Raw genomic sequence first — 21,307 nt, forward strand, 5'->3', positions numbered from 1 at the left:
TGGACCCCAGTGCCCCTCTGCACCTGTGACATCGCAAGAAGACCCAAACGAGACACAACACCCTGCTCCTCCCTGTGTGAGGCCAGGTGCAGAGCCGAGCCGGGCTGGTGGAATGGGTTTATTAATTAATGATTTAGTACAACACAGACCCTCGTTATGCCACATGCACTGGGGACCCTGGGGGAGGGCGTGACCCACCCTGGGGGCAGCGGTGGGGGCAGGACCCCCGACCCGACACCCGGGGTAACTCCGTGCCCTGGAGCATTGGGTCCGTGCTCCTGCCCCCGACGCTGCCTCGCCAGCCAATGCCCCCCCTGCCCTTCCCCGCTCAGGGGGTCTGCGCCCCTCCCCGCCGCGGTTTGAGGGTCCCCAGGAGGGTCTGCACCCCCCGGCGCACGGAGGAGCCCACCCGCCGCGCCACCGAGTCGGCCGGGGGCGCGGGCAGGCAGGAGCTGGAGGCCTGGGGCCGCGCATCCAGGCACTTCTGGTAGCGGAGCTGCGGGCAGGGAGCGAGGGAGCGCGGTCAGCCGGGGCCGGGGGCAGCCCGGGGGGCTCAGCAGGGCCAGGGGCGGCCTGGGGGGACGCAGGGGCGGCACTCACCACGCAGGCGGCCTGCAGCGCCTCGCTGAGCCCCGCGGCGTTGGGCTCACACCACACCATGTGGCAGCGGAAGGTGCCGGGGGCGCTGGCCATGATGAAGGCGAAGGCGCGGACGTCGCGCCCCACGCCCATGAAGGACAGGAAGCGCACGCGGCACTCGCACAGCACCGCCTCTGTCTGGGGACACGGGGACACCGCGGTGGGGAGGGGGCCTGGGGACACCCCCAGCAGGGCACACGGGGTGTCACCCAGGGAGGGTGGGGACAGGCGGTACCCTGGGGCTGGGAGGGGATCCCCGAGGCCCCGCGGGATGGGGTGGGATGGGGACACGGTGGGAGGAGCCATGGTGGTACCCAACCCATCCCTGGTACAAGGATGGGTCTCTGCAGCCCCTCTGACACATGACGGGGTCACTCAGACCCCAGAACAAGGTCACCAGTGAGGGTGGGGGCCAGCACATCTCCCCAGAGTGAGCGGGGTCACCACAGCCGCCCTAGGCCAGGGCGGTGGTCCGAGGTGGGCATGGATGCCCCTGGTGATGGTGACGGTGAGGATGGGGTGCCAGGGCAGGGCTCCGAGGGGGCACACACCTGGCGGTGAGCAATGGTGAGGGTGGCGGGGGCCACACTGACCACCACGGGGGTGGGCGCAGGGGGCTCCCCCGAGGCAGGGGCCAGCGCCGCCTCCAGCGCCGCGTTGATCACATCCATGCCTGGGGGCACACGGAGGCTCAGGGCAGCCCTGGGCGTGCCCTCGCCCCACAGCTGCTGAGCGTGGGCCAGAGCAGCCCCCCGAGACTCCCCCCTTCCCCTCGAGTCCCCCACTCACCCACTGGCTTGGCCACGGGGACGCAGCCCAGGTAACACACGGGGAAGCGCTGCACCACCTCACTCTTGGGGGCTGGGAACTCCACTGTGGGGAGGCATTGTCAGACACCCCCAGCGCCCCCAAAACACCCCAGAGCCCCAGCATCCCTGCAGAACCCCCCCGCAAGGCTCGGGGCTCACCCAGCACCCCCCAAGAGCTCTCGGATGCAGGGCACTCCAGTGTGGGGGGCCATGGCACACCTCCCCAGAGCACCCCCAGAACTCCCACACCCCCAATGCACTGCCCTGCTCCTGGGGATCGGGAGCCCTGCTGTGGGGGGGGCATTGTCAGACACCCCCCAAACCTCCCTAAAAGCCGCCCTCCCTCCCACTGCCCTCCCCCAGTGAATGCACCCTCCAGGCCCACGAGGCCCCTCGCTGCAGTCACCCTGTCCCCTTGCAGGACTCCCCCTTCCCGGTTACCCCCAGACTCCCAGGCACCCCCAGAGCCCCCCAGCTCTCTCCCAGGTCCCCCCTAACCCGTACCCTGCAGGGGAGGCTCCCCCAGCCGGGGGGGCTCTGTCCCCAGGCCGTTGCCTGCTGCCCGGGCACTTCTCCGCTCTGCCGTCAGCTGGGGACAGATGTGACACCACAGTGACCCCCAGGGACCCCCAGATGTCACACACGGGCACCCCCAGCCCTGCTGGCTGTCACACCCTGGGCACCCCTGGCCCCGGTGCCCTGTGGCAGGTCTGTGGGGACACTGGGGTGGGCAGGGGTCACCCCCGGGGGCCGGCTGGAGGGGCCTGAGGTCTCACCTGAGTGCAGATGTGCAGGCTAGGGCAAGTCCTGGCGGGGTTCTGGGGGTCTCACCTGGGCACAGATGTGGTGCAGACCAAGGAAGGGGAATCTGGGGTGGGTTACCTGGGCCTGGGGGGCTCCTGGGGGTGTCTCACCTGGGCCCAGACCTGGTGCAGGCCAGGTGGGGGTTCTCAGGGGCTTTGTGGGGGTCTCATCTAGGCAGAGACGCAGCTCAGGCCAAGGTGGCAGTTTGGGGGGAAGCCCAGCAGAGGGCTGGGGGTGTTTACCTGGACACAGAACCAGTCCTAGCCAGAGTGGGGGTCCCAGGTGAGGTTTAGGGGGGTCTCACCTGAGCGCAGACCCGGTGCAGGCCATGGGGCAGTGTGAGGGCAGTGCTGGGGGGCTCTGGGGTCTCACCTGAGCGCAGACGCGGTGCAGGCCGGCGGCGATGGCGCTGGCAGACCCCTCGCAGCGGAACACGTGGCACTTCAGCACCTGCGTCAGGGGGTCCCGGGCCACGTATGCAAAGTCCCTGGGGGAGAAGGGGGCACGCTCAGGACCACCCCGGTGCCCTCCCCACCCAGTCCGAGCCGGGACTGGGGGCACTGGGGGTCTGGGGGCGGGTTGCAGCCATACCTCTCCCTGTGTCCCCGGCAGCGCAGCGGGACAGAGCAGGGTTAGGGGGTGCCGGGGGGCACGGGGCCCCCTCAGCCCCAGGACCCACCCCACAGCCCCGAGGGGCAGATCTGATCCTGCCCCACACCCTTCTCTGCTCGGGGGCTCAGTGTTGGGACCTCATGGCCCCCCTGCCCAACCCATGGGACCACATTGGCACGTGGCACCTCCCAGCCCTGTGCACAGGTGACCCTCACAGCCCCACACCTCAGCCCAGCCCCACGGCCCCTCCACACCCCGATGCCCCCATAGACGGCATTCCAGAGCCCCCACCCCACACTGTGTAGGACCTCCAGGCCCCGTGGGGGTCCCACACACCCAGACCCCCCATCCCTGCTCCCCACGTGCACAGGATCCCCAGCCCTGGGTACCCCGCAGACCCCAGAGCCCCCTGTGTGCCCTCCCCAGTGCTGCACACACACACACAGTGTGCCCTCCCCAGTGCTGCACACACACACACACTCACAGACACACACACAGTGCCCCCCGTGCCCAGTGCAGCACACACACACACACAGTGCCCCCCGTGACCAGCCCCAGTGCAGCACACACACAGACAGTGTGCCCCCCGTGCCCAACCCCAGCACTGCACACACCCACACACACACACACACTGTGCCCCCCGTGCCCTCCCCAGTGCTGCACATTCACACACACACACACAGTACCCCCCATGCCCAGTGCAGCACACACACACACACAGTGTGCCCCCCATGCCCAGTGCAGCACACACACACACACAGTGTGCCCTCCCCAGCACTGCACACACCCACACACACACACACACAGTGCCCCCCGTGCCCTCCCCAGTGCAGCACACACACACACACACACACACACAGTGTGCCCCCCGTGCCCTCCCCAGTGCAGCCCACACACACAGTGCCCCCGTGCCCAGCCCCACCTGCTGCCGTGCCGCCCCACGCCCCAGACGCGGATGGCGCCCACGGGCTGCGCGTGCAGCAGCGCCCGGTCCTGCGGGTCCACCAGCTTGAGCGTGCGCTCCTCCAGCACCAGCAGCGCCCGCGCCTGGGCACGGCATGGCACCGTCAGGGGGGGCACCTCCCACGGGGGACAGGGGGCAGTGGAGAGGGAGTGGGATGGGTGTGGGGGCACAGGGGGTGTGGGGGGTGTTCACCTCCCCCAGGGGGGCAGCACAGGGGGTGGGATGTGTACAAAGGGCACAGAGGGTCAGGGGGGGCTCTGCTCCCCCAGGTGCCAGGGGGGCAGCAGAGGGTGTGGGGGCACAGGGAGGGTCTGGGGTGTTCACCTCCCCCAGGTGCCAGGGGGCAGCACAGGGTGTGGGATGGACACAGGGGGTCTGGGGTGTTCACCTCCCCCAGGGGGGCAGCACAGGGTGTGGGGGCACAGGGAGGGTCTGGGGTCACTCACCTCCCCCAGGGGGGCAGCACAGGGTATGGGATGGGTGCAGGGGATTAGGGGCGTTCACCTCCCCCAGGTGCCAGGGGGCAGCACAGGGTGTGGGATGGACCCCCTGGCAGGGGTTCGGGGGTCACAGGGGGTCTGGGCTCACTCACCTCGCCCCAGGCGCCGGGCGGGCCCTGGCGGGGCCCCGAGAGCTGCCGGATGCAGGCGCTGACGGCGCTGCTGCTGCGGCCGGGCCCCAGCTCCTCCTCCCGCAGCTGCACCCAGCCCAGGGAGCGCACCGGGAGGCCCTGGGGCAGCGGGAACGGCACTCAGCGGGTGTGCGGGGAGCGATGCTGAGGGGCCGGGGGCAGGGGCACGGTGCGGGGCAGCCTCAGCTCCGCAGCAGGAACCCGGCCCCATCTGCACCGCCCCGGGGCAGGGCGGGGCGCACAGGGCGTGGCCCAGGCCCCTGCCCTGCAGGTGACACCTGGGGCACCCCTGGGGCAGCGTTGGGTCCCAGCCCCCAGCAGGGGATGGGGAAGGGGCCCTGCGGGCGGGCAGGGTCAGGAGAGGGGCCCTACCTTGGAGTCCAGCACATCCTCCTCGCCCAGGGCCATGCTGCAAGGACAGGGTGGGGGCGTCACCGACTGCACCCGGACACCCTGGGGCCTCTGCACCCCCAAACCCTGCCCTGAGAGCCCGATCCCCTCTGGGATCCCCCACATCCCATACCTGCGTCACTGCACCCTGAGTACCTCAGACTTTCTCCCCCGAACCCCTGTGCTGAGATCCTGGGAGTCCCCCAGTCCATCCTGAGACCCCATTTCCCTGCCCCACACCTGGGTCCCTGCCCCACAGCCCCCATTTCACACCCTCTCTCGCTGTCACCCAGTGTCCCACACCCCCACAGGGCCCAGGCACAGCCGTGCCCATGTGTGCCCCCATCCCCGTGTCCCCAGCGCACCCCTCTCCGGGCGATCCCGGTGACAGCATCTCCAGGTCTGACACTCCTGGCTCCTCGTCTTCCTCCTCCTCCTCCTCCTCTTCCTCCTCAGCCGTGGGGTCCTAGGGGCAAGGGGGCTCTGTGGGGTTGGGGGGGCACTGACCCCACACCCTTTCCCATCCACCAGCCCCTCTCACCTTCCACAAGTCTCCATTATTGAAGGTCTCAGCTGGGGCAAAGCTCGTCCAGGAGAGCTGCAGGGGGCTGGGTCAGCGTGCTGTGTAGGGCAGCCGCCCAGTGCCCCACGGTTCCCCCCAGTCACCCCACAGCACCCTATGGGAGCCCCATGGTAACCCCAAGAACAACCCACGCCCAGACCACGGGTGCCCTGAGCCCTCCACCACCACCCCACCATCATCCCCCGGCCACCCTGTGCCCTACAGCCACCCCCACAGCCCCACAGAGGCTGCCACAAGAGCCACTGTGCCCCACAGCCACCCCCATGGCCCCACACGGCCGGCCCTACAGCCACCCCCAGCCCAAGCCCAGCCCTCGGTCCCCACTCACGGTGGGCCCCTCGGTGGGGGTGCTGCCGTCGGAAGGGGTCTCGTGGGGCGCGCCGGGGGGCTCCCACTGGGTGGTCCCGGTGGGGACGTGCCAGTAGTAGGTGCCCGAGGTGTCCTGCACCCGCAGCCAGCCGGGGGGCAGGTCCCCGTGCGCCCCCGCGCCACACGGCCACAGCGACTCTGTGGGGCAGGGGCAGAGGGCTCAGCCCGGCCCCCACAGCCCCCCGTGCCAGGGACACGGGGACAAAGGGGGGCATGGAACCAGTGTGGGCTGGGGACACAGGACAGTGCCCAGGGCTGGGGGACCAGGGACCAGCAATGGCACCCGGGGGGCTGTGAGTGCAGGAGCAGGCACACACAGCCAGGGATGGCACCCATGGGCACACAGCCTGGGATGGCACCCGGGGGGCTGTGAGGGCAGCAGTGGCACACACAGCCAGGGATGGCACCCATGGGCACACAGCCTGGGATGGCACCCGGGGGGCTGTGAGGGCAGCAGTGGCACACACAGCCAGGGCCCAGGGAGATGTGGAGCTGACAGGAGCGCGGGGCATGGCAGGAAGGAGCAGGGGCAGCCATCGGGCTCTGCGGGGCAGCCAGCGAGTGTGGGCAGCCTGCGTTGGGCAGCCTGCGTGGGGCAGCTGTGGGGCAGCGAGAGCTCACCGTGGGGCTCCGCGGGGCAGCCACAGGTCACGGGGGCTCCGGCGGTGCCCACCTGGCTCATCGGGGGAGCTGCCGGGGCTGCCCTGGCTCAGCGTGGCCCAGCTCGAGTCCTCGTCGCTGCCGGGGCCGGGCCCCCCGAAGAGGCGGCTGGCGCTGCGCCCCGGCGGCTCCCGCAGGCCCCGCTCCGCGCCCAGGGCCGGCGGGGACGCCCCGGGCCCGTCCTCCTCCTCCTCGTCCTCCTCTTCCTCATCCTCCTCCTCCTCCTCCGAGGCGCCGATCAGCAGGGCCCGCGGGTCCCGGGCGGCGTTGCGGGCATTGCGGGCCCGGAGCCCCGGCTCCAGCGCCCCGGGGGAGTCCCCGTGCGGCCCGGGGGAGCGCCCCGGCCCCGGGCCCGGCTCGAGCTCGTTGCGGTTCTGGTCCTGGCCGGCCTTGGCCCAGCCGGCGCCGGGCAGCTCCTCGGCCGGGGCGCCGCCGGGGCCGGTGCGGGGGTCGGGGCCCGCGGGCAGCCCCAGGCTCAGCCCCGGGCACCGGTTGTCGTTGGCCAGGTCGCTGCGCTTGCTCAGGGCCCCCGACATGGCGCGGGGACGCGGGGGGCGGCGGGACCCCCGGCGCGGCGGGAGCCCGGCCCGGCCCGGCCGCGGCTGCCGGTGCTGGGGACGGCGGGCGGGGGGGTCCTACAGCCCCCGGGGCGCCTCCGCGTCCATCGGGCCTGTGGGGAGCGCGGGTAGCACCGGGACCCCGGCACGGACGCTCCGCGGCCTCGGCTCCTCCCAAGGACTCGGCATCCCCCCGCAGCCCCCTCCCGGCCCGGGCAGCCTTCCCCGGCACCGGCATCCGCATCCCCCCATCCCGGGGCACCGGCATCCCCATCCCCGCATCCCGGGGCACCGGCATCCACATCCCCGCATCCCGGAACCTGGGACCCCCGGCACCGGCATCCCCTTGGCCCCGCATCCCGCCCGGCCCCGGCTCCCCCCGCCGTCCCCTCCGCGCCCGCAGCCCCCGGGGTGACCCCGCCATGCCCCGGCCCGGGGTCCCTCCTCATCCGCCCCGCGGCCCCGCCAGGGGGATCCCACCGGGACCCCGCACCCGCGGCCCCCTCCGCTGCCCCGGCCCGGCGCCGGGGGTGTGCGCGGGGCCCGGCCCCCGGCCCCACCCGTGCCCAGCGCAGTGGGGCCGCCCGTGCTCCCTCCCCCGTTCTCTGCCCGCTGCCGGTACCTGCGGCGGCTCCGCTGCCGGGGGTCGCGGGGGAGGGTGGGGGGCTCGGGGCCGCGTCACTTCCGCTTCCGGCCGGCGGGGGGACAGCGCCGCCTCCGGTACCGGCACCCTCCGGGACCGCCGGCATCTCCCCGGGGCCGCACCCGCACCGGCATCGGCCGGGACCACCGGCACCCTCCGGACCACCGGCACCTTCCCGGGCCCTCCCCGGTACCGGCATCGGCCGGGACCTCCGGCATCTCCCCGGGCCCTGCCCGGCACGCACCACCGGAGACCCCCGAGTACCCGCCGGGACCGGGCGCCCCAGGCCTTGCCGGCGGCGGGCAGCGGGACCTGGGCGGAACGGGGGACCTTTCCCCCGGTGATACTCCCAGGCCGGTGATCCCGACACTGCCCGTGCCCGCCCCGCTGTTGCGGTGCCACGGACGCGTTGAGCCCAGCTGAGCCCCCCGTTACCCCTAGCGGATCCCCCAAGGCACCGGCACCGCCGGTTTCCGCCCCGCTGCCCCCGCAGCGGCACCGGGACGGGCCCGGGGCAGCACCGGGACTCCGTGCGCTGCTGTGCCCCCGGAGCCCCCGACGCCGGCTGGACCGGGAGGGTCCTGGCTCTTAGCAGCCCCGGAGAGGCAGCGCCGGGGGGTCCGGCCGGGAGCAGCGACAGTGACACGGGGTGCGGGGACCGGTCTGGTCCCGTACACGATCGCAGCCACTCCGTTTGACGAGACCTCCAAGGCTGAGTCCCACCTGTGACTGGTCCCCACCTTGTCCCCAGCCCAGAGCCCTGAGTGCTCTGGGGGACAATCCCTGCCCTGGAGGACAATCCCTGCCCTGGGCTGTGCCCACACTGGGACTGGCACAGCCCCGGTGCCATCAGCCCCTTGCCCACTTGGGCACACCTGGGCTCACATCCAGCCCCTGTGCCCAGCACCCCCAGGGCCGTTTGCCGCCCCTCTGCCCAGCCTGGGGTGTCACAGGAGTTTTGGTGACCCCAGCAGAAGCCCCAGCACTTGCCCTTGTTGACCCCCACACTGCTGGCCTTGGCTCATTAGTCCAGCCTGGCCAGACCCCTCTGGGGTCCTTCCTGCCCTCGGCAGAGCCAGATCCCAACCAGCCATGTGTGTCCCATGGGCTCACGGAGCACACACTCCAGGCTCCATCCAGGTCACTGACAGCTCTGGGACAGCCCTGGCCCCAGCACCGAGCCCTGGGGAGCCCAGCAGTGCCTGGCCCAGCACTGAGCCCTGGGGAGCCCAGAACCGAGCCCTGGGGAGCCCAGCAGTGCCTGGCCCAGCACTGAGCCCTGGGGAACCCAGAACCGAGCCCTGGGGAGCCCAGCGGTGCCTGGCCCCAGGTGTGGCCCCATTCCCCCCCTCCCTGGGCCTGGCCCTCAGCCAGGCACTCCCAACAAGGAGCACCTGTCCCAGCCAGGCTGCAGGTGCTCCGTGGGATGCCAGGGAGATGGAGATGGTGCCAAGGGCTTTGCTGAGCTCCAGGCAGGCACACCCACACCTGTCCCACAGGTCACCCTGTCCCAGCAGGACCTGCCTTTCCCAGCCCCAGCTGGATCTGAGCTGCCCTGCCCATGCTGTGGGACCCACAGGTGATCTGTTCTGGGAGCTTCCCAGCATCAGGACCAGGGACAGGCATGGAATTCCCTGGATCCTCCCTCCAGCCCTGCCTGGGAACAGGGTCACGGACACCTCTGGGGCCTGGGACCCCCAGGGCTGGTGGGGGATGATGAGCAGGGTCTGGTGAGCTCTGCTGCCGTCCAGGATCCCCCAGGGATGGCCAGAGCTGGTGAGGACCAGGCGGAGCAGCCCTGTGACCCCTCCACTGGCCCCAGGGACCTGTGGGGTCTGAGCGGCTCAGCAGGTCACTGACCACTTTCTCCTGGGTACACGGACCAGTATGGAGCAGCTCCTACTGCTAGCACAGACCAGTCTGACTCAGTACAGCCCAGTACGAGTACAGACCAGTCCAACCCAAAACCTGCGGCCAGCACAGACCAGTCTGACGCTGTCCCCACTCCAGCCCAGTCCCCGCTCCCAGTGTGTCCCTGTCCCTGCAGATGGGTCAGTGCTGGCAGAACGCCCAGGCCGGGCACTGAGCCTGGTGCCACTGAGCTCCAGGCACGGCTCCTGTCCCTGCTGGCCAGTGCAGCTGGGGGGCCCGCAGGCCACGGGGGCTGCAGGGCAGGGTGTGTGAAGGACAGCCAGGCCTAGGGGCAGCACGGGCCGGGGTACTTCCAGAATACTTTATTTTGTACATACAGTTTTGTCAGCGTGCGGCGGCTGCTCCACAGCCCCTGGAGCCCCCCAGAGCTGTGGAGCAGCAGTGCAGTGGGGCAGCAGGCACACACAGTCACCCCACAGCTGGGGAGGGGAGCTGGGAGCTGGGGGGCAGCCCTCAAGGGGCGTGGGGCTCTGCTCTGGCCACCCCCAGCCCCCCACAAGCCCTTCCAGCGGCTCCCCCTGCCCCTCACTCCCCCCACGCCTCGGGACCCTGTCAGCAGGGGCAGTGGGATGCTGGCCCTGCCGTGGGTGAGGGGCCAGACCGCGACCCCCAGGCAGCCCCCACCCCACGGGACCCATCCTCACCCCCCCAGGCCCGGCTGCCCCCTGGGATAAAGTGCACATGAAGCCAGGATGGCGCTTGGGGGGCAGGCGAGGCCGCGGGGCAGCCGTGCCCCCGGTGCAGCTGCAGGCTCCTGCTGCCGTGCCCGGTGCCCGGTGCCGTGCCCGTCACTGCAGGTAGCGATAGGCCTTGAAGCAGTGGTTGCCCGAGTCAGCCACGACCACGTGGCCGTCGGAGGTGAGGGCCAGCCCCTGCGGGCCGTACAGCGGGTCGGCCGCTGTGTTGATGTAGGACAGGAACGAGCCCGCGCTGTCAAACACCTGCAGGAGTGCACAGCGCTGTGCCCCAGGGCCCGGGGACAGCCAGCCCCAGGGACAGCCAGCCCCAGGGACCCCCAATGGCCCCAGGGCCCGGGGACAGCCAGCCCCAGGGACCCCCAATGGCCCCAGAGCCCGGGGACAGCCAGCCCCAGGGACAGCCAGCCCCAGGGACCCCCCAATGGCCCCACGGCCCGGGGACCCTCAGCCCCAGGGACTCCCACTGGCCCTAAGCCCAGGGACAGCCAGACCCAGGGACACCCAATGGCCCCACGGCCCAGGGACCCTCAGCCCCACAGCCCAGGGACAGCCAGCCCCAGGGACACCCAATGGCCCTATGCCCAGGGACAGCCAGCCCCACAGCCCAGGGACAGCCAGCCCCAGGGACACCCAATGGCCCTATGCCCAGGGACAGCCAGCCCCACAGCCCAGGGACAGCCAGCCCCAGGGACCCCCAATGGCCCCACGGCCCGGGGACAGCCAGCCCCAGGGATAGCCAGCCCCAGGGACCCCAGCCCTGAGAGCCCCCAGCCCTGCAGGATGCACTCCCTGTGGGGGCACGGGGTCAAGATCCCCCCTGGGTCTATTCCAGTTAACCCAAGAGGCTCCCAGTTGCTCCCAGGTGAGCCCAGACCCCTTCTCAGTCCATCCCAGTTGCTCTTGGTGTAAAACTCTTCCCAGTTCCTCCCAGTTGCCCCTAGGCCCCCATGGAGCATTCCCAGCTGACCAGAGACCCTCCCCTGTTGCTCCCAGTTGCCTGACCCCTCCCAGCTGACCGCAGCCCCTGCACAGACTCTGCCCCACTGACCCAAGATCCTCTCCAGCCGCTCTCACTCAAACCCAGCTGTGTCCTGGCTCCCTGCAGGTGCCCCTGGCACACAGGTGGGATGGGGAGGGGGCAGGGCTGAGCGCCCTTGGGCTGCACTGGGGGATGTGTGCAGGTATGGGTGTGCAGGTGTGCAGGTGCAGGTGTCAGTGCAGGTACAGGTGTGTCTGTACAGGTACAGGTGTGCAGGTGCAGGCACAGGTGTCTGTCTGTGTGGGCACAGGTGTCTGTGCAGGCTCAGCTGTCCATGTGTCTGTGCAGGCACAGGTGTCCGTGTGTCCGTGCAGGCACAGGTGTCCGTGTGTCTATGCCAGCACAGGTGTCCGTGTGTCTGTGCCAGCACAGGTGTCGGTGTGTCCATGCAGGCACAGATGTCCCTGTGTCCATGCAGGCACAGGTGTCCGTGTGTCTATGCCAGCACAGGTGTCCGTGTGTCCGTGCAGGCACAGGTGTCCGTGTGTCTATGCCAGCACAGGTGTCGGTGTGTCCGTGCAGGCACAGGTGTCAGTGTGTCCCTGCCAGCACAGGTGTCAGTGTGTCCCTGCCAGCACAGGTGTCGGTGTGTCCGTGCAGGCACAGGTGTCAGTGTGTCCCTGCCAGCACAGGTGTGGTACCTGGATGCGGCTGTTGCCCCAGTCAGCCACGATGATGTTGCCGTTGCTGTCCACGGCCACCCCCGTGGGCGCGTTGAACTGCCCGTTGCCCTCGCCGTGCGAGCCGAACTTGAACAGGAACTCACCCTCGGCGTTGTACACCTGGGGGGCACAGGAGGTCACTGCAGCCCCCAGCCCACCAAGCACAGGGGGGTCACTGCAGCCCCCAGGCTGCCCTCGGAGCACAGGGGGGTCACTGCAGCCCCCAGCCCTTGGAGCACAGGGGGGTCACTGCAGCCCCCAGCCCACCCTCAGAGCACCAGGGGCTCTCAGCACCTGCCTGTGCCTGCGCTCACCTTCACAGAGTGGTTGTGGAAGTCGGTCACCACAATCTCATTCTTGTTGTTGACAGCCACAAAATGGGGTCCTGAGGAGACAAAGGGGCTCAGCCCGAGAGGGGCACAGGGAATCATCCCCAGGACTGGGGGACTCAGCCCTGGGGGGAATGGTGGGGTTCAGCCCTGGCCCCATGGCAGGACCAGGATGGACCCAGAGCCCTGAGGCATGGACAGAGCCCAGAACTCAGAGCCCCCAGGATGGAGCCACTGCCAGAACCTGAGGCCAGGGCCCTGGCCCAGAATTGAACCCAGAACCCAGACCCACGATCTGTATCCAGAACCAAACCCAGTGCCCCAGTCTAGGACACACAGCTCAGAACCCAGACCCAAACCCAGAACCTGGAACCTCATCCCAGCCTGGGAACCAGAACCAAACCCTGAACTCAGAGCCTGGGATCTCAGTCCTGAACCAGAACCCAGAGATAGAACCTAGAACTGGATCAGAGCCCTGAACATGGTGCTGGACCTAGAACCAGATCCTGGCTCCCTAGAACCAGATTCTGGCTTCCTGTCCAGCCCCAGAACTCAAACCAGAGCTCAGAACAAGTACTAAGCCCAGAACCTGAGCCCACAGCCCAGAGCTGGATCCAGAAAGCCAGCCTAGAACTGCAGCCTGGACCTGTGCCCCAGCCTCAGGCCGTTCTTGGGCTCCCAGTGCCACCAGCTGTCCCAGCAAGGCGGGGCACACACGGTGCTGCCTGCCCTGGGCTCCCAGCTGGGGGTGCCAGGGCAGGTACCTGCGAACTGGCGCTCGGCGGTGCCGCGGGAGCCGAACCGAGCCACCAGCTTGCCGTTGGGCTGGAAGATGAAGACGCAGCAAGCCTTGTTGTCCACCACGATGATGTGCCCGTTTTTGTCCACGGCGACGCCCTTGGGGCCCATCAGCCGCCCCGCGCCCAGCTTCGTCTGGGGGGGACAAGCAGTGAGGCTGGGACTGCCACGGACCCCCTGCCCACGGCTCCCCCCAGAGCCCTGCAGGCCTCACCTTGAACTTGCCCTCAGGTGAGAACACACTGACCCAGCGGTTGTCGTAGTCGGCCACGATGATGTCACCGTTGGTGTCCACTGAGACCCCCGTGGGGCGCTGGAGCTGCCCCGGGGAACGGCCCCGCACCCCGAAACGCAGCCGGAACTGCCCCTCGTTACTGAACACCTGCGAGGGCAGCAGGGTCAGGGAACCAGGGGAACGGCCCTGCACCCCAAAACACAGCTGGAACTGCCCCTCGTTACTGAACACTTGCAACGGCAGCAGGGTCAGGGAACCAGGGGAATGGCCCCGCACCCCAAAATGCAGCTGGAACTGCCCCCCATTGGAGAACCACTGTGGGGGCCAGGGGAGAGCAGGGGGAGTCAGTGGGGGTCCTGGGACACTTCGGGGATCCTGGAGGGGACTGTACCTGCACACATTGGTTACTGCTGATGGGGTCAGTGGGGATCCAGGGTTACCCGGGGGGGTCAGTGGGGGTCCCAGGGGTCCATACCTGCATGCACTGGTTGCTGCTGTCAGGGTCAGTGGGGGTCAACAAGAGTCAGTGGGGGTCCTGGGGGGGTTTGGAGGTCCCAAGGGTGTCCGTACCTGCACGCACTGGTTGTTGCTGTCGGCCACAACGATGCGGCCAGCGCTGGACGTGGAGATCCCCTGCAGGTTGGTGAACTCGCCCTTCTCCCGGCCACGGCTGCCTGCAGGCACCAGTCAGGGGGCACACGGGGCCCCAGGACACCACTCACCACCCCAGGGAGCCACGAGGAGCCCAGGGAGACCCCACCATCCTGGGGAGCCCCCCATCACCCCCAGACACCCCCTGCCCCCGCTCACCGACGCGAAAGATGAGCTCGTCCTCGATGGGGTTCTCCTTGCGCTTGGCGCTGCCGTACATGCTGGCGGGGCGGCGCAGGGCCTTCTGCCGCACGTGCCCCCCGCCCGGGGACTTGACGCGGCGCTTGGCCTCCTCGGGGGACGGGGGCACGTCGCTGGGGCGCAGGGCGCGCGCGCGGAACGGGGAGCCGCGCACGGGCTGCCCGTACAGCAGGATGGACAGCACGAAGTCGCCCTCGCTGCGCGGCGTGTACACCAGCTCGTAGGTGCCGTTGCGGTTGTCCTGCACCTCGGCCTCGGCCGCGGCGCCGTCGGGGCCCGTCACGGCGAAGCGCAGGCGGGCGCCGCCGCTGCGCACCAGCGCCCCGTCCTTGTCCTTGGTGGTGACGCTGAGCGAGCAGGGCTGCCCCACCACGGCCTGGCGCAGCCCCTCGCCCGTGGCCACCGTGGTGTGCGCCGTGGCGCTGGTGGTCAGCAGCGCGCCCAGGTTCTGGATGGAGCGGCGCAGCCCCTCGGGCTCGGCGTGGAACTCGAGCTGCGCGTTCTCGTGCGGGTGCTCGGGGAAGGGCCGCGCCGCCAGCTCCCGCAGCCGCTCGCCCATCTGCTTCTGCACCAGCAGCACCTCCGTGGCCGAGCCGTGGTGCAGCGCCTGCTCCGTGAACGCGCAGCTGCTCAGGATGCTCTCCTGGCCCTGCCGCAGCACCTCCAGCTGCGCCTCCAGCACCTGCGCGACCAGGACACCACCTGTGGCACCAGTGGGACCCCAGGGCCAGCATCCACACCTGAACCACAGGACATCACCACCTGTGGCACCAGTGGGACCCCAGGGCCAGCACCCACACCCGAACCACAGGACATCACCTGTGGCACAGTGGGACCCAGGGCCAGCACCCACACCAACACAGGACATCATCACCTGTGGCACCAGTGGGACCCCAGGGCCAGCACCCACACCTGAACCACAGGACATCACCACCTGTGGCACCAGTGGGACCCCAGGGCCAGCACACACACCTGAACCACAGGACATCACCACCTGTGGCACCAGTGGGACCCCAGGGCCAGCACCCACACCCAAACCACAGGACATCATCACCTGTGGCACCAGTGGGACCCCAGGGCCAGCACCCACACCCAAACCACAGGACATCATCACCTGTGGCACCGGCTGGGACCCCAGGGCCAATACCCACACTTGAGCCACATCCTGGCCCCACTGCAGCACCTCCAGTTGCCCCTCCGTGCACCCTGTGAGGATGGCACGTCTCTGTGGTGTCCGTGTGCGACCCCCACATCCAGCACCCCTAACCAATGTTCTGCCTGCTCCCCCACCTGCACCCCAGCCATGGCCACAAGCCCAGTGCTGGTGCTGCACTGGGACCCCAGCTGTTGCACCGGCTGGGCCCCTGGCACTGGGGCACGGCTGGGGTACCACACACCCGCAGGAAGGGCTGCTGAAGGGCACAGAGCCCCAGGTGTGTTACCTGCTGCTTGGCAGCACAGGTGGCCTCCAGGTCGCGCAGCAGCACCTCCCGCCGCTGCCGCAGCGCTGCCTCCAGCTCCTCGAAGCTGCTCCCGATCTCGGCCTCGGCCTCAGCCCGGCGCTGCCCCAGCTGCCGGCTGATCTCGGCCACCAGCCCCACAGCTGCCGCCAGCTGCGGGAGCCTGCGGAGACACGGGCACCCCCTCAAGTCCCAAACCCCCACCTGCCCCACCTGAACCCTGCAGTCCCCCACAGCACCCTCACCCAGCTGTGGCATTCTGCAGAGGGAGGACACGGGCACTCCCTGAACCCTCAAACCCCACAGCACCCACGATGCCCTCAGCCACCGTGTGTGGGTGGCATGAAGCTGGCACCGATGCCAGTGGGAGCGGGGCCCTGGGGACGCCCAGCCCGCCCTGCCCCGTACCTGGCGCGCACAGCGTCCAGCTGGTGCTGCAGGGCTGCCTTGTGCTGCTCCAGCACGTCGCGCAGCGGCACGGTGCGGTGGTCCCGGTGCTCCCGCCGCTCGCCCTCCGTGCACTCCCGGCACATGGCCGTCTCGCAGGGCTCGCAGTAGAACTCCATCACCTGCCACACCTGCGCTCACCTGCTGCCCCGCGCTCAGCCCAAGGACCCTGCAGCCCGCCCCAAACCACCCTCTGAGCCCACACAGCCTCTCCCAGGCTCCCGGGACCACCGCAGCCTCCCCAGACCCTCTCTGGACCCTTTCTCCAAGGCCTGCAGCCCCCCCAACCCCCTTGACCCTCACAGACCTCCTTAGCCTTCCCCAGATCCCAGCCCTCCTAAAGCCTCTCCAGCTCCTGCAGGTCCCCAGTGCCCCCGAGTCACATCAGCCCTCAGGACCCCCCAGACACCCTGAGCAGCCCCCCAGGTCCCTGCAGCCCCCCCATGAACACCCTGAGCCCCCAGAGCAGCCCCCGGGCAGCCCCCGGCCCCACCTTTCCCTCGTGGTTGGGGCAGCAGAGCGGCTGCCCGGTGGCGGCGCCCAGGGGCGGCAGGGGCGCAGGGGGGGCCCCGCGGGGGTCGGGGTCCCGCTGCAGCACCTCCATCAGGTTGGTGATGAAGAAGTTGTTGGGCAGCGCCGGGACCCCCCGCTCGGGCAGGATGGAGGTCTGGCGGCACACGGGGCACGACAGGGACAGGCTCTGGGCCGGAATGTAGTTCTGCAGACACCTGGGGTCACAGGGGTCAGGGGTCACGGGGGCACTGGGGTCACACGGGGCATGGCAGGGACAGGCTGGGCAGGGACAGCAGTGGGGGCACAGGGGGCACGTGGGTCCAGATACAGGGACAACAGGGGGACCGGTGAGGGGATGGATGGGGGGACAGGGCCTGCTGGGATGGGGGATGGCTCTGGGGGCAGAAGAGGGGGATGAGGGGACAGACGGATGGACAGGGAGGCAGGGGAACAGACGGGCAGGTTGATGGGGGGACAGAAGGGTGAACGTGCCACCTAGGGCTGGGGGCAGGTACAGGGTGGGATGGACAGATGAACACGAGGGTCAGGGTGCAGGACAAGGGCACTGGATAGGCCTGGGGACAGAGGGATGGACAGGGGGGCTGCACACAGTGACAGTGGGACAGGAGCAGCAGGATGGACAGACAGGGCAATGAGGAACACAGGGAGAGGGGGGCAGCAGACAGACCGAAGGGCTGGGGTGCAGGCAGAGAGCAGGGGGAGAGATGGACACACGGACATGGGGGCTGCGTGGTGGAACACCAGGGGGTGAGAACAGGGTGGGAGGGACAGACAAACCAGGGGACAGATGGACAAGATGGCAGGGCTGCAGTGTCACACTGGGGTGCAGGAGGAGGGCAGACGGACAGTCACATGGGGGGGCTGCACAGTGTCACAGGAGGATGGGAGACACAGATGGACAGACAGACAGGAGGGCTGTGTGGTGTCACACCAGGTGGGGGAGCGGCAGGGGAACGGGCAGTCGGACAGATGGACAGGATGGACAAGGGGTAGCAGTGCCAGTGCCCCTGGGGAGATGGATGGATGGATGGATAGATGGATGGATGGATGGATGGATGGAGCAGGACCAGAGGGCTCTGGGAGCACAGAGAGAGGGGGCCATCAGCAACAAGGCCCCCCTACTTGGGGACCCAGCCATCGTTCCCCCCGCTCCCACAATCGGGGGGCTCAGGGGCTGTGCAGCCCTCCCAGAGAAGAGGGGTGTGGAGGGCAGGGGGTCCCAGCCCCACTGCGAGCCATGGGATGCAGGGGGGTCCCACCCCCACCATGGGATGCAGGGGGGGCCCAGCCCCAGCCCCCACCTCTGGGGGCACAGGAGGCCCGACTCCATCTCTGACTGGGGAGGGCAGGGAGTGCAGGGGGCCTGGCTCACACCAGTGGGGCTGAGGGGGGCTCTGCTCACACTGAGGGTTTAGGGGCTGCAGTGGGGCACACCGGGGGTGCAGGCTCAGGGACACAGGGGGTGCAGCAAGGCAGAGGGGGCTGGGTGCAGGGGGGGCAGAGGGATGGTGCTGGAGGGGCAGAGCAGCTGGGGGTGCAGGGGGGCAGTAAGGACATGGGGTGCACTTGGAGGGTGGCAGTGTCAGGGCTGCAGTCAGGGCTCTGGGGGTGCAGGGGGGCAGTAAGGACATGGGGTGCATTTGGAGGGTGGCAGTGCTGGGCTGCAGTCAGGGCTCTGGGGGTGCAGGGGGGCAGTAAGGACATGGAGGGTGGCAGTGCTGGGCTGCAGTCAGGGCTCTGGGGGCGCAGGGGGCCCAGGGCACGGTGGGGATGTGCTGGGGATGGAGGCTGGCAGGGTGCAGAGAGCATGGGAGGGGTGCAGGGGGGCTCAGAGACACGGTGGGGATGGAGAGTGGAGGTGCAGTGGGGTGCAGGGAGGAAGTGTAATGAGGGGTCCCCCCTCTCACAGAAGGTTTGCAGGCAGGGATTGGGTTCAGGGGGTTCATAGGGGGCTCAGGGTATGCAGGGGGGGCTCAGGAGGGGTTCAGGGGTGCAGGGCGGGCTCAGGAGGGCTCGGGTGGGTTCGGGAGGTCCCACCTCTCGCAGAAGGTGTGCAGGCAGGGCAGCACCTTGGGGTTGCAGTAGCGGTCGAGGCAGATGCTGCAGATGAGGAACTGCTGGTCAATCTGCCGCACCACCGGGCTGGCGGGCTCGTGGCGGGCCATGGCGGCTCCTCAGCCTGGCAGGCACAGCACAGTGAGGGGCACGCACCCTGCAGCGCCCACGGCCGCTGCCAGCCCCAGCCCAGGGCATCACGCAGCCCCCACCCGCCCCACAGGCTCGCGGTGGGTCACGGCAGACCCTCCGCCTGAGGATGGGGGAATTTAAATGCTGGGAGGGCACTGCACGGCACCCTGCAGCCCAGCACTGAACCACAGTGCCCCACAGCCCCACAGAGGGCCATAAGGGACACTCACCCCACGGCATGAGGGCTCCACTCCCCGGGGCACCCACAGCCCCCGGCCCCACAGACACCTTGTGGGGCACACACGGGACCCCTCTGGCCCCACCGTGCCCATGGCACCCACAGCCTCCCACAGCACCGCGTCCCTGGCACTACCCTGCCCCTCCTGCCCCTCGGAACGCACTGACCCACAGCTCCTCTCCTTGGCCCCGTGGCACCATCCATGGTGAGGAATGGCCGCAGGGCACCCACAGCACCCACAGCGCCCACAGCAGCCGCCCTCCCGCCCCACGGGCACACCCCACCGCCGCCACCGCCTCCTCCCGAGCCCCCGGCACCGAGCCCAGCCCCGGTCCCGTGGGACACCCCTCACCCCCCGTGTCCCGGTGCCGCACTGACCCCGCAGCCCCGTGTCCCCCGCCCCGGCCCCGGCCCCGCTCACGGCGCTGCGGCGGCTCCGCGCTCCAGGCCGCGGCCCCGCCCCGGCCGCCATTGTGCGGCACCGCCCCCCCCGCGGCACCGGGGCACGGCGGGCCCGGGGGTCGCACGGCCCGGGGGGCCCGGGGGGCGCTGCCCGCGGCCATCCGCCCCCCCGCCCCTCACAGCCCTGCCCGCCGTGTGCCCCCTCACCCCCCGCCCGGTGCCCGGTGCCCGGTGCCGGTGCCGCCCCGCTCACCCCGCACTCACCCCCCCCGCAGCCCCCTCCTCGCTCCCGCGCGCGCCGCGGGACCCCACGGCGCATCCTCGGCCCCGGCCCGGGATGCGACAGGGAGGCGGCCGGGCCGGGCCGCACCAACCGCGCTCCGCAGGGGGAGGCGGAACGCGCCACCGCCTCCCCGTGCCACGGAGCCCGCCCCCGAGGATGCCCCGCTCGCGGTGCCGAGGCGCCGCCGCAGGACGCGCTGCCACCCCCGGCTGGGGGGCTCGTGGGGAGGGGGCGGTGGGAAAGTGTGCGCAGCGACCCCTCGGCCCCCCCTCCGGCGGCAGTGGTCTCGCCTGGGCTGTGGCTCTGCAGCTGGGGGGGGCTCCGCGCATCCAGGGGTACCCGGCTGTTGCCACGGCAACCACATCCCGACCCCGAATCTGGGGGGGCTGACCCCAAACTGGAGCGGGAGCAGGGCTGGGGAACAATGTGGGCACACACTGGTGGGTGGGGGCACGGCGCGGCGGGGGTACCGAGCGTGGGGTGACGGGCGGGATAAATTGGGCAGTAGGAAGAATATAAAAGGGGGAATAAAGGGAAGGTCACGGCGAACAGGTGGGTACAAAGGGCGGCGAGGGGGATGCACAGGTAAAAATGGGGGTAACACAGGGGTTATAGAGGGGTGGTATAAAGGAGGTACAGGCCGGGTACAAAGGGGTTTTTAAAGGGGGGATAGGACTAAAATCAGTAGGCCCTCCCCAGCCCCTCAGTTTTTAGGGAGCCCACGCTGCTTCCCACCTGCCAGCTGCCACAGCTCCTCCTCCACGTGGGACCCCCTCATCACCGTCCCCCCCTCAGCTGGCGCCCCCCCACCCGTTCAGGACGTGGCATCGAGCCCACGTGCTGCAGCTTCCCGGGAATTCCAGCAGATCCCGGCTGCCTCCTTTGGGTGAGGCAGGTGAGGCCTCCTGGACAGGGCATTCTGGCAGAGCTGGAGCTCCAGGGGTGCCGAGGAGGTGCCCCCATCCCCAGGCAGGTCACTGCTGGAGTGGGCCATGGGGAGATGATGGCCTCAGGGACAGGAAGGTGCTGAACCAGCCCAGCACATTTGGGGACCCATCAGGGAGACCCACCAGCTCCAGGATGGAGCCAGAGCTCTGCCATGAACCAGCCCCCCAGTAAATCTGTCCCAATCCACATGGGGACCCCAACATGATCTCCTGACCCTCCACCTTGGCTTCAGTGTCTGGAAGGTTCCGCAGCCAGGCCAGACATGGTTGTGCTGCCATCACAGCGCCCCAGGAGCAGGGATGATGATGATGATGAGGGTGATGGGGTGACCTGCCCTGGAACACGGGACCCACCCCCAGGACCCCCCATCCCCAGCAGGGGGGGCTGAGGCTCTGCGTGTCCCACGCTCCTCCTCCACGTGGGACTCCTGCAGCACCCTGGGGATCAGTGCTGGGACACCTGCAGCACCGTGGGATCAGTGCTGGGACACCTGCAGCACCGTGGGGATCAGTGCTGGGACACCTGCAGCACAGGAACATCAGTGCTGGGACCCCCACAGCACCCTGGGGATCAGTGCTGGACACCTGCAGCACCCTGGGATC

At 69.7% G+C, this 21,307-nt stretch overlaps 3 protein-coding genes across 7 annotated transcripts; 1 reads left to right on the plus strand and 2 right to left on the minus strand.

Moving 5' to 3' along the window:
* Nucleotides 1-105: 105 nt before the first annotated feature.
* Nucleotides 106-7,706, minus strand: APBB1 (amyloid beta precursor protein binding family B member 1). 2 transcript variants are annotated; one of them, XM_064704901.1, is made up of 14 exons: nucleotides 7,641-7,706; nucleotides 6,475-7,131; nucleotides 5,761-5,939; nucleotides 5,391-5,447; nucleotides 5,215-5,315; nucleotides 4,832-4,868; nucleotides 4,421-4,558; nucleotides 3,787-3,911; nucleotides 2,625-2,739; nucleotides 1,953-2,037; nucleotides 1,429-1,512; nucleotides 1,191-1,312; nucleotides 601-777; nucleotides 106-496 (listed from the first exon to the last, which is right to left on the minus strand). In XM_064704901.1, exons 2-14 carry the CDS (start codon nucleotides 6,995-6,997, stop codon nucleotides 329-331), a joined length of 1,911 nt encoding a protein of 636 aa, XP_064560971.1. In that variant the 5' UTR covers nucleotides 6,998-7,131; nucleotides 7,641-7,706; the 3' UTR covers nucleotides 106-328. The 2 variants fall into 2 exon arrangements, with proteins under 2 accessions (XP_064560971.1, XP_064560981.1); XM_064704911.1 differs by lacking the exon at nucleotides 7,641-7,706 and having other exon boundaries at nucleotides 6,475-7,162.
* Nucleotides 7,707-9,874: 2,168 nt separating this feature from the next.
* Nucleotides 9,875-19,891, minus strand: TRIM3 (tripartite motif containing 3). 4 transcript variants are annotated; one of them, XM_064704940.1, is made up of 12 exons: nucleotides 19,739-19,891; nucleotides 18,685-18,826; nucleotides 16,607-16,841; nucleotides 16,075-16,235; nucleotides 15,649-15,829; nucleotides 14,165-14,888; nucleotides 13,925-14,028; nucleotides 13,334-13,501; nucleotides 13,086-13,254; nucleotides 12,307-12,377; nucleotides 11,972-12,112; nucleotides 9,875-10,534 (listed from the first exon to the last, which is right to left on the minus strand). In XM_064704940.1, exons 2-12 carry the CDS (start codon nucleotides 18,810-18,812, stop codon nucleotides 10,382-10,384), a joined length of 2,235 nt encoding a protein of 744 aa, XP_064561010.1. In that variant the 5' UTR covers nucleotides 18,813-18,826; nucleotides 19,739-19,891; the 3' UTR covers nucleotides 9,875-10,381. The 4 variants fall into 4 exon arrangements, with proteins under 4 accessions (XP_064561010.1, XP_064561037.1, XP_064561026.1 ...); XM_064704967.1 differs by lacking the exon at nucleotides 19,739-19,891 and adding an exon at nucleotides 19,682-19,711; XM_064704956.1 differs by lacking the exon at nucleotides 19,739-19,891 and adding an exon at nucleotides 19,494-19,512.
* LOC135443577 (proline-rich protein 2-like) lies at nucleotides 18,811-20,647 on the plus strand. The gene is made up of 3 exons (XM_064704332.1): nucleotides 18,811-18,932; nucleotides 19,458-19,977; nucleotides 20,576-20,647. The coding sequence occupies exons 1-3, from the start codon at nucleotides 18,811-18,813 to the stop codon at nucleotides 20,645-20,647; spliced, it is 714 nt and encodes a 237-aa protein (XP_064560402.1).
* Nucleotides 20,648-21,307: the final 660 nt, after the last annotated feature.

This window comes from Zonotrichia leucophrys, chromosome 1, assembly GCF_028769735.1.
Source record: "Zonotrichia leucophrys gambelii isolate GWCS_2022_RI chromosome 1, RI_Zleu_2.0, whole genome shotgun sequence".
NCBI classification, from domain to species: Eukaryota; Metazoa; Chordata; class Aves; order Passeriformes; family Passerellidae; genus Zonotrichia; species Zonotrichia leucophrys.

Coding starts and splice junctions, on each gene's coding strand:
- TRIM3 (XM_064704940.1), bottom strand. CDS start 18,812: ATGGCCCGCCACGAGCCCGCCAGCCCGGTGGTGCGGCAGATTGACCAG. Junction 14,029..14,164: donor CGAGCTCATCTTTCGCGTCG/GTGAGCGGGGGC, acceptor TGGTGCCTGCAG/GCAGCCGTGGCCGGGAGAAG. Junction 13,502..13,924: donor GCAACAACCAGTGCGTGCAG/GTACGGACACCC, acceptor CTGCCCTCGCAG/GTGTTCAGTAACGAGGGGCA.
- APBB1 (XM_064704901.1), bottom strand. CDS start 6,997: ATGTCGGGGGCCCTGAGCAAGCGCAGCGACCTGGCCAACGACAACCGG. Junction 5,316..5,390: donor ATAATGGAGACTTGTGGAAG/GTGAGAGGGGCT, acceptor CCTTGCCCCTAG/GACCCCACGGCTGAGGAGGA. Junction 1,513..1,952: donor GGGGGAGCCTCCCCTGCAGG/GTACGGGTTAGG, acceptor GCCTCCCCACAG/TGGAGTTCCCAGCCCCCAAG.
- LOC135443577 (XM_064704332.1), top strand. CDS start 18,811: ATGGCGGCTCCTCAGCCTGGCAGGCACAGCACAGTGAGGGGCACGCAC. Junction 18,933..19,457: donor ACCCGCCCCACAGGCTCGCG/GTGGGTCACGGC, acceptor CTGACCCCGCAG/CCCCGTGTCCCCCGCCCCGG. Junction 19,978..20,575: donor CACCCCCGGCTGGGGGGCTC/GTGGGGAGGGGG, acceptor CCACCCGTTCAG/GACGTGGCATCGAGCCCACG.